The following is a 14,833-nucleotide window of genomic DNA, read 5'->3' as shown; positions in this document are numbered from 1 at the left end:
GACAAAATATTTTGCCTAGGGAACAGAATAAAAAATTCCAAATAGAGAATTAAAATGTCATCAATTTTCACTGTATTGTCTTGGATGATAAGAGAATCTTACCTTTGAATAGCAGCAGGGGATAAATTCATCCAGGGTTTGTAAGTAGGCAGGGAACATATAGCATAGGCAGTGCCTGTTTAATTTTGCATGAAGTATTAAACACAATGTTGGAAAGATCGTTGTGATGGATTTTTCTTCCCTTTCCGTTGCACCGTACGAGACCTGCATTTGACAGGAAGAGTATGCTTTCTGAAAAGAGTTTCTTTGCTTCTCCCTCTGTATCATTTGAATGACTGTCAGACTAGAAAAAAGCTGGCCTTCTTTGAATACATCATTACAAGTGGTTCTGCAATTTTCTGTATCACTGTTCAGCTTTGCATTTGGGATGAAAACCCACTTACTGTAGACCCCAAGTCTTTCTCATATAAAGTGTGGAGGGAAGGCCGTGGTTTTGAATTGGCTTCTGATCAGTGTGGTTTTCAAAACTTTAGAAAAGCATCTGTGCTAAGGAAGACCTTGGTACAGAGAGAGAAAGCAAGGTATGTGTGTAACTCCTGATTCTCTGCACTCTGGTGTACCTGACATTCTTGGTCTGTTTGGGATTTGCATTCTCCTCTTGCTTTCTCTCTGTGGTCATTTCATACTTGCACAACCTTGTATTTGCTTTTCTTCATCTCCTTGTTCCTGTTGCCATTAATGGGGCTACTTCCTCTGATGCCTTCAGGATGGGGCCTTCTTTATGGATTTTGTTCGCAGCCCACGCACAACATCAACCTTCTACTCACAGGTTAGTTTTGAATGGAGTCTTGTCATCTCTGGCTTTTCGACTGAGGCAATGGAGAGCATTAGTTGTCCTGAGCTTGTGACTTGGGGACCCTGTGCTAGTTTTCAGATCTGCTTGTTGAAAGGGAGATGCACAGCATTAAAAGAACACGGTGACTGGTGGTGGAGGATGTGACTTTCCTTCTACCACTCAGTGTTTTTGGTGTGCTTTGGATATTCATGTGCCCTGCATTACTGTCCTTTGCAGTACTGTCTTGTGAACTACTGAAGCTTCTCTTTTTTGTGTTTCAGTAAGTACTGTTTTTTCAACTTCCTTTGCTAAAGTAAGTGACAGCAGCTTACTTACCTCATTCTCGTCTAAATTTCTTGTGTGGTATTTGACTGACAGGTGGCTTTGAGGATATTCAAATCAAATTGTGTCCTTGGGTTCTTAAACAACTGAGGGCTGAAAATACAATTTTAATCTTGGTTTAAATAGCCATTGTGACAGAAGCTGTTTGTATGCTTAACACCAGTTAAAAGTTATCAATAATGCAGTGTAAACATAGAAAATACTGCTGGCTGAAGTGAGCTCTGAGGAGAGAGAGTGGCTTTAACTGGATGTAGGGACTGTAGATTCCATGTAAGCATCTGCCCTTTTTGGCTGCCCAAAGAGCGAACGTGAGAGATCCTTGGGATGTGAGAAAAGGAATGAATAAAGGACTCTGGTCTGGCTGTCAGACCTATAAGTCAAACTACCAGCTTTGTGATTTTTAGCTGTGCATGTGCTGTGGATTCATCATGGCAGATCAGCCCTCATATTTACACTGACTTGAGTTGCTAAGTTACTCTGCTGTTCATATTCCTCTCCCCCACCTCTCTAGCTTTTATATAATATGCCTTTCCCAAGCCATACGTGTTAATGACAGATGGCAATTACAGACTGTACTTTGTGAATCTTTCATGTTCTTTCTGAAATGATTTTATGTTAATTTTTGAACTATTCAGTCTACCATGGAATAGTGCAAGCGTTCCTGCGGGAGGAAAATGTTCTTGTTGTCTCAGTGACACAGGTGTGGGTGGGTGCCAACCAGCCTCCTGGTACTACCCTAAGAAAGGAAGGAAGATGAGCTGATTTTGTGCATTATGAAACTTGTATTCTGTGTGGTACATTTGCATATTTTTCTCAGAGCTGGAGTTGAAACTATTTTCTCTAACTGCTTACTACTTTCTCGTAGTGACTAAGTTTCCTGTTCTGTCCATTGCATGTTTGTAATGACACCTATTCATTCAAGTTGAAAATGTTAGGTTAGGACTGCCATTGCTAGTTTTGTTGCTGGGTTGGTGATCCTCGTTTTTACTGGGACCACTATGGAATACTGGCATCGTGAATTTTGTGTTTGTTAGTAGCTCTGTAGTGATAACAAAAGTAAGAATGCATTTATCCTTTCTGTATATGCTCGTGCTTGCTTTATAGTGGTGCTTGTTATTAACAGACTTAAGCTGAGGTGAAAATTGGGGGGAAAGGTAGAAAAGAAATGCGGAAAAGATTACATCATAAATTTCATAAATGTGTTGCTATGTTTACTTCTTGCAGGTCTCTATAGATCAATCAGTTCCTGTGACCTCAGATGGTAACACCTTGATAAACACAGGGCAGTCAGCCGACAGGGGCAACGCTCAGAACTTGGGAAGTTCCCAGAACGTAGCAGACCCAGGATATGTCACAGCTGGCACTGCAGAGGGCGGGTGAGAGGAGCACAGCAGTGCTAAACTGCAGTTCTGTTCAGTGTTCTGTTTCTGGTGTTGAGGAATGGACACTTAACTGGGAACCTGAGAACAAGATGTGCTGTGTCTGTCAGCACTAGAAGGCACTTGTCACAAGACCTTACTGCAGCATTTTCGCTTGCAGAAAGAGCAGTAGTAAAAATAAGCCTTGCAACCCAGTTTTCCAGAACTAAATGAACACAAGGCCTGATTTTACTACCCCCAGGAAGATCTTCATTGTTCCAGAAATGAAGAATGAAGAAATTCCATTTCTGAAATCTGTTAGCATAAGACCAGAATTGATAGCTGTCTTCTGCCTGTTTAGCAAAAGGGGGCCCTGCAGGCCTAATTGGATGTAGTAGGTTGATAAAATCCAGGAGGTTCCAACCTGGAGGCGAGACACCGGGGAGGAAGCAATATTAAAAATAAACTATATTAGCACCTGCTTCCTGCGGTTGTATATTAAAGTAAAAAAAAAAAAAAAAAAAAAAAGGTAACTTCAGAATATTTGCTGTCATATGGCTTCATCCTGTGTGTGTGAATTGGGTCAGTATAGCAATGACCTTACAACCTCAGGGGGAGAAAATGGGTTTAATGCCTCTTTCTTGTCCCTATTAAGATGAAAAAGGAAATAAATGTGGCAAAGTCATTGTTTGGAAGAGAGTGTTTTTCTGAAGTGCACATATTTGAACAAATCTGGCAGCTGCCCTGGTTTTTGAACATGCTTTTGTTTACTTCCCAGCTCCCAGCAGTGTTCAGCAAGCTCTCTGACTTCCTCCTCCACCTTGATAGAGATTCTTGAAGCCATGAAACATCCCACGTAAGTTTTTAACCTAAATATGCTTAACATCTGTCTGGAAGTTTTGTAAGAGGATATGAGGCATGGAGTCACTTACAGGAGAGCCCCTGTCAGCTATGGAAGCGTTACTTCAGCTTCCTTTTGTTACTCAGTTCCAGTCTCTCCAGAACGGAACTTTATAGGCATAGAGGTACTAGTAGTGCAGCAGAGACTTCGATTGTTAGAATCCTAGTCTGTCTTTGTGAGAGTAACACTGAAGTGCTGTCGATGTCAGCTCTTTGTCTTATCAGAAACTAATGATACGTTACTTTGAAGGCATCATGCACTTCTTGTCCTGTATCTTTATCCTTTTTTTTTTTCTAACAGTGATTTTTGTCTTTGTAACTTAAAAGAATTGTCAGTCAGGCTGTTAACATGTTTGACTTGCTGTGGTTCAGCACAGGGATACAACTGCTCTCTGAACAGAAGGGCCTATCTCCGTACTGTTTCATCAGTGCAGAAGTTGTACACTGGCTGGTGAATAATGTGGAAGGTGTGCAAACCCAAGCCATGGCGATTGACATAATGCAGGTAGGGGAACTCTCATGGGGTGTAGGGAGGGCTAAAAATACCCCACTCTGTGAAGGAAGTAGAACCGTAGAGGAAAGCATGGCAATAATTCCTGTTTCTCATTAAAATCCTCTTGTCGATAGGTATTGAAAAATGTGTTCAACAGAATGTGAGGTCATGAAGACAATACAGAAAATAACTTCTACCACCAAAATTTTTTATACCTCTTAGATGTTAGATGTTAGTTTGTGGTGGAAATTACAATAAATGTGCATTCCCTAGTGCTACTTGATTTATATCTTATCAAATTCAAATTTTCTTGAATAGTTTGAAGTTTTTGGGTTCCCTATCACAAAACTGCAACATGTTCTTTGGTAGTAATATGGGAGTGGAAAATAATATATATGTGGTGATGGTTCTGCATAAATCTCCACTTAGCTACTAGTTACCACAAACTCTCCATTGTGTTAGAATGACAAGGCACTAGTGTGATTTTTAGTTAGTTAGGTTTTTCTTCTGTTAGTTTGGGTAATGAAATTCTTCATATATGAATCATATACAAACAGCATATAACCTCTCTCTTATGGATGCTGAAGTATACACACCGTATGTGCAAGATAAACTGCTCGTGTCCATGATTTTTTTTCCTCTGTTGAACTGTATTATGGCAGATGGTTGGAAGTGTTCTAAAGTTCATTCTTCTAATGAGATCCCGTATCAATTAACAAAGAACCTAGAATGTTTCTGACCTCTTACCTTCCTATAAATGCATCTATAAAACCAGAGCAGTGTAAAGGAGGAAGGCAGACAACTGTGGAAAGTTCAAATAAGATTTCTCCAGGAGATAAGGGCTCGCTACATTTACTGATTTTCAAGAGATAACATTGATGGTATTCTCCTGAGGCACATATCTGGACAAAAAGATAACAAAAAAAATCCGTGATTTCCTTATGTTCTCTAGTAGCCTTTTATGTAACTGAAAGAATGACTTCTCCTTTTCCATTGTGTTGTTCTGTTCTTTTTTTTGTTGTTCAGAAAATGCTGGAAGAGCAGCTGATTGTCCATGCATCCGGAGAAGCTTTACGAACCTTTATTTATGGCTTTTATTTTTACAAGATTGTTGTGGACAAAGAACCTGACCGAGGTCAGAATTGTGTTACAAGATGTTCCTCGTTACTGCTTTGCATAATTGCTAGTTTTTCTTGATTCTTACGGGTGCTTCAGCAGAAATGCACTTTGGGAGCAACCCAAAACAGTGCTCTACAGAGTGTCAAAGACATTTAGACTTCAGGAATGTTATTTAAAAAGAAAAAAGTATATAGATATGACCTATTTTTTTCCTTCCCTATTTTTAGAAAGAGCAACTTCTCTTTCTTGATCTTGAGTACTTGTTTCTAACAGTCATCTGTCCTTCCCCTTGCTTTTTGTTCAGTGGGCATGCAGCAGCCTGCCATGTGGCACACAGCTGCTATGGATGACTTCTCCGCCTTCCAGAGGAAATGGTTTGAGGTGGCGTTTGTGGCAGAAGAGCTCCTGCACTCGGAAATCCCAGCGTTTTTCCTGCCCTGGCTGCCCAGCCGCCCAGCCTCCTATGCAAGTAGGCACAGTTCCTTTAGCCGCAGTTTCGGAGGACGGAGCCAGGCAGCTGCACTATTAGGTAGATGCACAGCACAGGTGACAGCTGGGGAAGTTCAAGGGGATAGTTTGAAGGGGGAAGAGCAGCCAGCCAAGGGTATGATCTCACGTGGACCAGCAATAAAGCTACAAATTTCATGCTGGCCTTGCATGTGTCTTGTAAACCGTGCCTGTTTACCAGCAGGTAAACTTGTTCTTATGAATCTGAGGTGTGTTTCACTGGCTGAGCAGGACAACTTTTGCTTCTGAGTACTGGACTTTAAAAAAAAAAAAAAAAAAAAAATTACTCCTGAACCTCCCCACCATGTCATCTTCTCTGAATTCTGCAGGGTGACAGTAACCTGTCTCTTCGTAGATCCAGAGAGATTCTTCACAGCCTGTGATGAGCTTGGAGGGATAAGTTGTGAGAACAGCAGAGCAAGCAAACTGTACCTAAAATGACATGCTTAATTGCTTCTTGTTGGCAAGTCGCAGTGATATCCAGATGTGTTAGAGAAACTTGTTCTGATGCAGTGCTGGAGGCTTCTTGACTAGTCTGAATCATTTATAGACAGACTCCTTATATTAAAGCCTGGGAAGTTGAGCTTCAAACAGTCCGTGCAGTGTGGAAGCAGTATGGCTTGCGTATCAAAGATGCTGCTGCTGCTGGGCAAGTTGCCATTGTAATATCTGAAATTTTTTAATGTGTGAAGCATTACACTACCACAGCCCGTGAAACATACTTAGTGCATGTTTGACTCTGTTGCTTTGTCATCTTTTTGTTGCATTTCCAGGCCAGCCTGAGTCACTTGCTTTTGTTTCCCTTTCCCTGTTTAGAATTACCAAAAAAATCATTGCTATGGAACTGCAGCTTCAGATTTATTTAGATACATCTTTTTAAGGCCTATTGCTTTTAGGGATAAAAAGAAAATTCTGCTATTCTCCTGTTTTGTATATTTGACCTTCTGAAGAGAAGTGACATATTGCTTGTGCAGTATCTCTTAAATCTGAAGTTACAATAATCCTTGTGTATTTCTGAAAGCCTTGTTTGAAGAGGGGCAGCATCAGAATTGGGAGAGTGTTAAGGACAGGAATTCTGAACTAATGGTTAATTCCCTGAAGCCAACATTTGCAGGATATTTTTCCTTGTCACACGATAAATCTGTTGCCTTGGCCAGTATCCAATCTCATCAGCTCAACGATTGGCCAGAGCCTTAAACATAGGCTGGCAGGCGAAAGCATTGTGGAGGCTGGAGGGCTTGAGCCGGATCCTGTTCCTGCTTTAATCTTTTGCTTCTTAGGCCAAGAAAACCACTTCGCTTTTCTATGTCTGTCCCTTCTTTGCGAGATGAGAGGTTTGAGACTCAGTAAGCTTGCACTTGGGGAAGTAGGCAAAGACTGAAAGGTGTTCTAGTGCCTCTCACCCTTTCTTTACCAGTGTATTCCCATAGCATGTGTCATAGTACACACCTGCATAGCCCTCCTTTCATTTCACTTGTAATTATGTCCATACTGCTGTTTTAACTAATTTGCAGTCCTTGTATGAATGAAAGATGCCTCCAGGTTGCTCACACTGTTATTCCAGGAATAGTGTCTTGGAGGAAAACCCAGTGTGGAACTTTTTTCTTACAAAGGGAACTGTTTTAACTGATGTTTCTGTGCTGTCCCTCTTCGAAATAGTATTCCAAAAAACAACTTTACCAGCTCATCTGAGGCAACGAGCTTTACTAAACCCAGATGACCTCTGGTCCACGTGACTTCATTTGTTCCTCTCTTGGCTTTGATTTGGTTGTGGTTTTTATTTCTTCCCCTCCCCACCTTCCCTAAATGTCAGGCTGTGACATAAAATTGCATGCAAGCATTGGGAGCTCTGGAACAAGCTCCATGCATCTCTTAAAATCTGTATCCCTCCCAATTCCCCTGTTATTGCCCAGTGATTGTCCCCTTTCCCTTCTCAGTGGAAGTCTGACCTGTGATACACCTAATCTTGTCCCTTTTGATTTATAGCAATGCATGCACTAGCAATTGTAGTCATGTATGTAGCGTAGTCTGTGACTGGAGAATAACCTGCCTGCTCCTCTCCGATGTACTCAGTAAATCATTAGTTAAATACATGTCAGTTAGTTAGTACAAGTCAATTGGGAAGCAGGTGAGTTCTCTTAAAATCAGGTTGTTGGAAGTTGGGGTGTTTATTCTATCAAAATCAAATTGATTTTAATCTGAAGCTTTTAAATTAAGAGAGATGTGGATAATTCTCATCAGTTTGTAAGGTCTTTTTGATTAGTTCACCTGGCTGGACTGTCTTCCTGTTGCTTTGCTTGTGAATTACATCTGCAGGCAAGGTGGAGAAATAGACTCCAGCCCTAATGGGGAAGTTCCATTATCTGGAAAAAGGAACCGTCTAAGGGAGCAGGGAGCTCATTCTTCACAGTGTGCTAGTTCAGACACACTGGACTGTGGTGTTATCACTGACCTTTTAGCTGATGGCTGCCATCTACCTGACTAAGCTGCTTTTGCTTTACAGCTTTTGGGATGTTGCTTTCCAACATCTCAAAATGGGTATCATACTTCATTACAGAACTGGCACTGTAATCTTCTATTTCACGCTGATAACCCACTGAAAAGGGGCAAGAGAAAGAGAATCACGAGATGCTGGTCTGTCTGACTGTATCAGACAGACTCAGAAATGATACATTTCCCAAAGACAAATGGGAACTTTAAAAAAAAAAAAAAAAAAACTGAGTGATGTTCTCCCATTTTACGTATTCTTTTGAGGATTTTTTTCTTCTAAGCTGCAGTAATGACAATATAAAGATTTGCTTTTAACCTTGAAAACTGTCTCCACACAAGTTGCAGTAGATCCATCTACCTTGAGGAAGAACTTCAACCATTTTTAATGCCATTAAGCAATTAAATGATACAGTCATTTAAAAGCAGACCATATAAAAGGGTGCACATCTGCCCCTATTTAAGCAAGAAATAGCAATATCCATCCCTCATGCATAGATTTAAAAAAAAAGGAAAAAAAAGATGTTTTTTCAATAGTAGTATTGCTGCCCTTTGTTTTCTGTCAGTTTTTAGCATTATAGAAATGTTAAATGATTCTTTTATATAAAGAAAAGTTGAAAGTGACAACAATGGTTCATAGCAGGACTAAAAGTCAGGAGATGTGCATTCTGTCCCTGACCTTGCAGTCCACTGTATGACACCAGACAGGTCACTTCCACTTCCTTTGCTTTTATTATTCTTTTTGCCTGATACCTGAGATTTTCTTGCACTGGGATGCTGAGGTGTAGGGCGCAAAGGGAGCTGGATCTTGGGCACTATCCCAGCACTTGCTGCAAAGCAACAGAAAGTATTGCAGTGACTCTAACACTGCTGCATGAGTCTTGGCTGACTTTTCTTGCTTTTAGAAAAACTGTTGGATATGCAGTTTTAGCAGCGCGGTAATATGGGATATTGATATGGGATTAAAGAAACAAGAAGTTGAATTTCTAATCTTCTTTACCTATGGAAAGTCCTTGAATGCTCCTGCCCTGTTTAACAGCACCCTGTTGTGATTTCTGGTGGGGACACACAGAAATACAGAAGCCAAATTGTAGATATGAAGGAGATGGTGTTGCCTAGTCATATTTACTTACACCACTTGTTGCTTATTGATTAGCTACTTGACTTTTGGTTCTGTCTCTTTATTGCAGTTGAGATGTCTTTTGACTTCATGGGAATGTAATTCTGTGACACAGACCCCTGATTTGAGTAATCCTTCAATTTTTTCATCATCTTTGATCTAGAAGAGCAGCATTCTGGGACTATTCTGCTAGCCCAAAAGCATCTGGGGAGGAATGGGAGGACAAATTCATATCAAATAGCTTGTTTGTCTTGTTTCTTTTTTTATACCATCTCCCACCTTCTCTTGAATACATCTCTTAAATGTACCCCTATCCCTTGCCTGCGTAGCTGCCACGGTGCCTGAACAGCGGACAGTGACGCTCGATGTGGATGTGAATAACCGCACTGACCGTTTGGAGTGGTGCAGCTGTTATTACCATGGCAATTTCTCCTTGAACGCTGCCTTTGAAATCAAGTTACACTGGATGGCAGTGACTGCAGCTGTTCTTTTTGAGATGGTAAGAGTCCTTGTATCCTGGGTCACCACAGCAATGCCATTATGGCCTCCGTATCCCTTATACCACTGAGGACATTGTTATGTGAAGCTGATGGGAAGTATTAGGGGAGAGAGAGATGGTGGGATGGATTTGCCATCATTTCTGTAGGTAATTTTACTGGTGGTCCTTGGCATTGCTGCATCTGGTCAGCATTTATCATGCTATCTGTAGTCCTTGTTTCTGTAGGATGGTGTTCTGCTTTCAGTGGGCTTGATTTGCACTGTGCAGAGGTCAATACAGGTGGGGGTGGTATTTATGTGCCACTTAGGCAAACCTAAGTTTTTGGAAAAGAATTTGTTTTGCACCACATTCCTCTCACCCCAAACCTAAACAATTTGAAATTCAGTGGAATTGCTTTTATGAGAGGGCTTTTCCAGGCAATATGTTCTCCTGTTCAGCAATGCCTTTTAGCTTTTTTTTTTTAGCTTCCTGAAAACATTTTGAATTGGAAATGCAAGCAGTTTTTGTCACCTCCTTGTTTCATTTTTAGTTGTTTTTGTTTTTCCCTTTTTATCTTCTGTAAAACTCAAACTATTTAATGCCAGGTTTTACCCTACCCAGCCAAATAGCACTGGGAGGTTGTTTCTGCTTTTATTTAAAATCTATTGCAGTGTTCCAGTAAAGCAGCAGTGCTTAGCCACTGATGATAAGTAGGCTGAATCAGTTCCTGAAAAATGTCCTATTTTAAAGCGCTTTCTGATTGATGTGGCACTTAAAAAAGGAAAGCCTGATGTCTTGTGCTTGTACTGCTTTGCTTACAAGGACGCTTGTGTGCCTGCCATGCAAAGCAAGCTGGGCCTGTGGAGAATTGAGCATGTCTGATCTATTCTTGGGGAATGAGTTGCTCCTATGCACATAAGTGCCCTTCTTCAGTTTGACATATGTTGTATGATTCACTGTTTGAATCTTTTTCTCAGGTTCAGGGCTGGCATCGTAAAGCCACATCCTGTGGTTTCTTGCTAGTCCCAGTCTTGGAAGGCCCATTTGCATTGCCCAGTTACTTGTATGGAGACCCACTTCGAGCTCAGTTGTTCATCCCACTCAATGTTAGCTGCTTGTTGAAGGAGGGTAGTGAGCATTTGTTTGATGGTAAGAAATATTTGTTTCTTTGGTTTACCCCTTGATATGCTTTCCTGCAAGTAGGTCTCTCCTGGCAGATACCTGACACGAAGAACCTCCTTTACCAGATATGCATGAGCTGGAGGAAGGGCCTGTTGTTACATTTTAACAGCCATTCTCAGGAAGGTGGTACTCAGAGGAAGCTGTGGGGGCAGGCTAATCAGCATGTAACAGGGTATGAAGTTGGCAGCAAGAAGTTGGAAGGCACAGGGAAGGTTGCCTCCCCAGTGGTCATTGTTGCCATAGTGTTGCATACCCTTCCGTAGCCTGTATCAAGTAGATGTTCTGTTTGATACGATGTTATACTGTGAAAGTGCATTTTGCTGGTAGACAGTGGCTAGAGCTGCTCTGCGTTTGTACCCTGCATTTGTTTATTCTCCTCGGTGAGATTAGGCTTTCACAACCGCCATCCTCTTTACTGTTGCTATGGCTACATTCGTGGTAAGAGTGTTTGCACATGAGATTAAGAGCTAGAAACTGCAATCTCCTTTTCTGCAATGTGACCTCGCCCTTCTGCGTGATGCTGTTGTGGTAAGTCTCAGGTGGGAGCTCAAAGATCAGAGAGCGCTGTGAGAAGAAACAACCGGTAAAAGGATGTTTTAAAAAAAAGTGAAGATCATTTTATTCATTTTCATTAACCCTTCCTTTAATTCTTTATTTTCATAACCCAATGTCCAGGTGTAAATGTAAAACAAAACAACAACAAAAAGCAGTGACAAATCCATGTGATGTGAGGTCACTGTAGCCTCACTGAAGCATTTTCAGTGCACTATGTGGTGATGCACAGCACCCCACTTGCCTTCTTTGCCCCCTCCCATGGAACTCCCATTAAGTTCCTTTCCTTCATCTCTAGAGATACAAAAGCTAATTTCAGGGATGAATCTGCTATTGATATATACAAGATATATCTCTAATAAGCAAGCATTCAAGGGACAGCTAGCAGAAAACAATCAAACTAAAAAATTGCTAGCAAATACAGAGTGCACAAAGGTGTTCTGAAGAAAACTGAGGTTTTGAAAAAGAAAGAAATAAAGTGGATTTGCTAGGTAACTGTTACCTTTTTGCTTTAGGCTTTGAACCAGAGACATACTGGGACCGCATGCACCTCCTCCAGGAAGCAATAGCATACAGGTATGTATGGAGCAGAATGACTGAAAGGTTCCTCTCTCCATGGATAAGATAGGATGAGGACCAGGAGTGATGCTGAACTGTCACTCCTGGGTCACCTGGGCTCTGTACAGTCTACCTCTCTGCAGTCTGCTTGCCAGTTATTGGATTAAAATATAACTAGAATGTCTGGAAGTGCCCCTGTTGGGTACAGGGGACAGGTATATAGAGTTTCAGCCTGTCACCAGCAGACCATGTCTAGTCTTATGGAGGACATTGGCTTTGAAAAGTGCCCTGTTCGTCGAAGTTAGAAGCAGATAGACTGCAAATAGATTTCTCTGTGAGTAAGGACAGTTATTTCCTTCATGTGTATTTAACATAGACTTGAACTAGATGATGCCCCATGACTGACAAAAGACTGGGATATGAGCTATACATAGAAGGTTGAGCACAGCGAAGAAGGAATTAATGGCAAGCTTTCAACACTGTCTAGCCTTAACCCACTGTGCTTGAACTACCAGTTTGTTTCACAGTGTTGCTACCGGGGTCTTTTTCATGATAGAGAGACTGCATTTTGTAACGGTGTTTATTTTGGGAATATGGATTCATTAGCTTAGAAAGCAGGAGAGGAAGAAACATTCTCCAAATAGCAAAGAACTGTCAGGTGAGCTGCTCAAAGTTCTGTATGTAATGTTTTCCAGCGTGAACAAAATGATCTTACAGTTTGAGATATATCCAAGGAACATCTTTCTTGACTATTGCTCTTCCCTTATTTGTGTGCAGCTGCTTCATTTTGCCAGAAACTGCTCCATGCCCTCCCAAACTGAGCTACAGGCTCTTGTTTCTGACACCTTTAAGGACAGCGTGGAGTTACAAGTTTTCACATTGTACCTAGCAGAGGCAGAGAACTTTTGGAGAGGCTCAGCTCTCTTCCTTCCCCCTTGCCCTCAAGAAGGGGAATGGTGTAAAACTTTCTTTTGTGCCCCTGCTTTGGGCTGAAGGAATTATAGCTGGAGTGGCTCTCTTTATTTTATTTTTTTTTATTTCCTTGGTGTTTGTTTCTTCAGATTCGGATTTGTGCAGGATAAATACTCGGCTTCTGCATTCAACTTTCCAGCTGAGAACAAGCCCCAGTATATTCATGTCACAGGTGAGCAATACTTGGCAGGCACTGGGGGCGAGGTGGAGGCTGTTATAAACAAAAGAACCATTTTACATGCACTTTGTGTTTTGTCAGTGACGTTTGTCCTCATTACGTCCCTAGTCAGAAGACAAGTAGCTGTATCAGCCAACACAAACCAGGAAACTGGCAAGATGGAATGAAAAGCACAAAGTGTTGCTGCTAATGAATGGCACTGGTTTGAAATCTTGCCTTATGGTGTCTCTGAAACTTTTTACTTCCAGGAGATGAAGAAATAATAAGTCAGAGTTTATTCCAAGTGCAGTATAAACAAATGTGCATCCAGCATCTAGCAGCTAGTAGGGAAAGGGAATGGGAGAAGTCAGTGCTGTGCTCTTGAGCTTAAGGTCAGCTGTAGATACCTCTCTACCTGTATGCACTGTGTGGGAAATGGATAAAGCATTTAGGATCTACTTGCTCATGTTATTTTTCTTCATAAATGTTGGTGATCTGTCAGCACTTTTAACTAAAATACATGCATAGCGTATTACGTTAAAATAACTAACTACATTCACAGGTGTTGCTGAGACACGAAGGCAATGATGAGAAAAGAGCATCTGGAAGATTACAGGAGAGAATGGAAATTGATGTAAGGTTAGAAAGATAGATTAGAGCCTACCCCTTTGCTTCGTTTACTTCTACCAAGAGAAAGGCAAGGCTAAGTGCTCTCTCCCAGTGCTGTAATTTGCGGGAAGAAATAGCATGTGAAAGGAAAAATGTATTCCATTTTATCTTGCTAAAAGGCAATGGCAGGGAACTCAATCCATTTTCCTTTTCAGGATGTAACATCAGCTACCAGTTATAGGGACTCAGGTCTGCCTAAGGCTAAAGTCCTGTCTGTTTCCTTCAGGGACGGTGTTTCTGCAGCTGCCGTATTCAAAGCGGAAATTTTCTTGTGGGCAGCAGCGACGCCGGCGCAACTCCACTAGCTCCACCAACCAGAACATGTTTTGTGAAGAGCGCATTGGCTACAACTGGGCCTACAACACCATGCTGACAAAAACGTGGCGGTCCAGTGCCACTGGGGATGAGAAATTTGCTGATCGGTTGCTGAAAGACTTTACAGATTTTTGCTGGAACAAAGATAGCCGGCTTGTGTTATTCTGGACTGACTGCCTAGATAAGATGCACGCTAGTGCTCCGTGAAATAGGGTTGTATCTCTTAAGGAGACAGCTAGAAGCTTTACCTTGTGGCAAGGAAATAGAGGGAGAGAATGACTGGAGAAGAGCCTCTCTGTTGGATTTATTTTGAGGCTCCAAGGGGACCTGATCAATACTGCTGTTGATATTCAACAGAATTTGGTTAGGCCCTTGGAAAAAGAACCTGAGCTCTTGGCTTGCCAGTATGTATCACTTGACCTCAGGTTGGTATCAAGTAGCTCCTGTCCTTGATTGCCAAAACTTCGGTTAGAGCAGGGAGAGTGCAAATGGTTTGCAAGGGCAGTTAGATTCAGCACCGTGTGGTGGTAGCAGCTTGTCGTCATTGGAAATGACGGGTGCTCTTTGCATCTGCCATGCCCGACTGCAGCCTTTATCTTTCCCTTTTGAGGTATACCTGGTTGTGTGAATATGTATGATAAAATGTGAAGAGATGCCTGTTAAATTTCATACATGTAAATAAGTAAAAATACAGAAAACCAAGTGACCTGATGTTTTGTTGTAACTCCAGACAGCAGGACAGAACTGGGGAGTAAAGGAGAACATCACCAAAAGGAAACACTGCTTCTT

General features: G+C 41.5%; 1 protein-coding gene across 12 annotated transcripts in view; it reads left to right on the top strand.

Annotated features, from left to right (window-relative positions):
* The window catches only part of DEPDC5 (DEP domain containing 5, GATOR1 subcomplex subunit), a 45,947-nt gene extending 31,201 nt beyond the window's left edge, over positions 1–14,746 (top strand). For 5 of the 12 annotated variants that reach the window (XM_080559976.1, XM_080559979.1, XM_080559982.1 and 2 more), the window contains 11 exons: positions 767–829; positions 2,402–2,553; positions 3,314–3,391; positions 3,808–3,940; positions 4,955–5,063; positions 5,352–5,576; positions 9,491–9,660; positions 10,617–10,788; positions 11,889–11,949; positions 12,993–13,075; positions 13,956–14,746. In XM_080559976.1, the coding sequence (XP_080416102.1) occupies positions 767–829; positions 2,402–2,553; positions 3,314–3,391; positions 3,808–3,940; positions 4,955–5,063; positions 5,352–5,576; positions 9,491–9,660; positions 10,617–10,788; positions 11,889–11,949; positions 12,993–13,075; positions 13,956–14,251 (1,542 nt within the window). In that variant the 3' untranslated portion in view covers positions 14,252–14,746. Of the gene's footprint in view, positions 1–766; positions 830–2,401; positions 2,554–3,313; positions 3,392–3,807; positions 3,941–4,954; positions 5,064–5,351; positions 5,577–9,490; positions 9,661–10,616; positions 10,789–11,888; positions 11,950–12,992; positions 13,076–13,955 lie in introns of those variants that run through there. The other 7 variants (XM_080559978.1, XM_080559977.1, XM_080559986.1 and 4 more) reach the window with 4 other exon arrangements.
* The last annotated feature ends 87 nt before the right edge of the window (positions 14,747–14,833 follow it).

This window comes from Anser brachyrhynchus (genome assembly GCF_964034855.1).
Source record: "Anser brachyrhynchus genome assembly, chromosome: 17".
NCBI classification, from domain to species: Eukaryota; Metazoa; Chordata; class Aves; order Anseriformes; family Anatidae; genus Anser; species Anser brachyrhynchus.
This window is presented reverse-complemented; position numbering and strand designations above follow the sequence as displayed.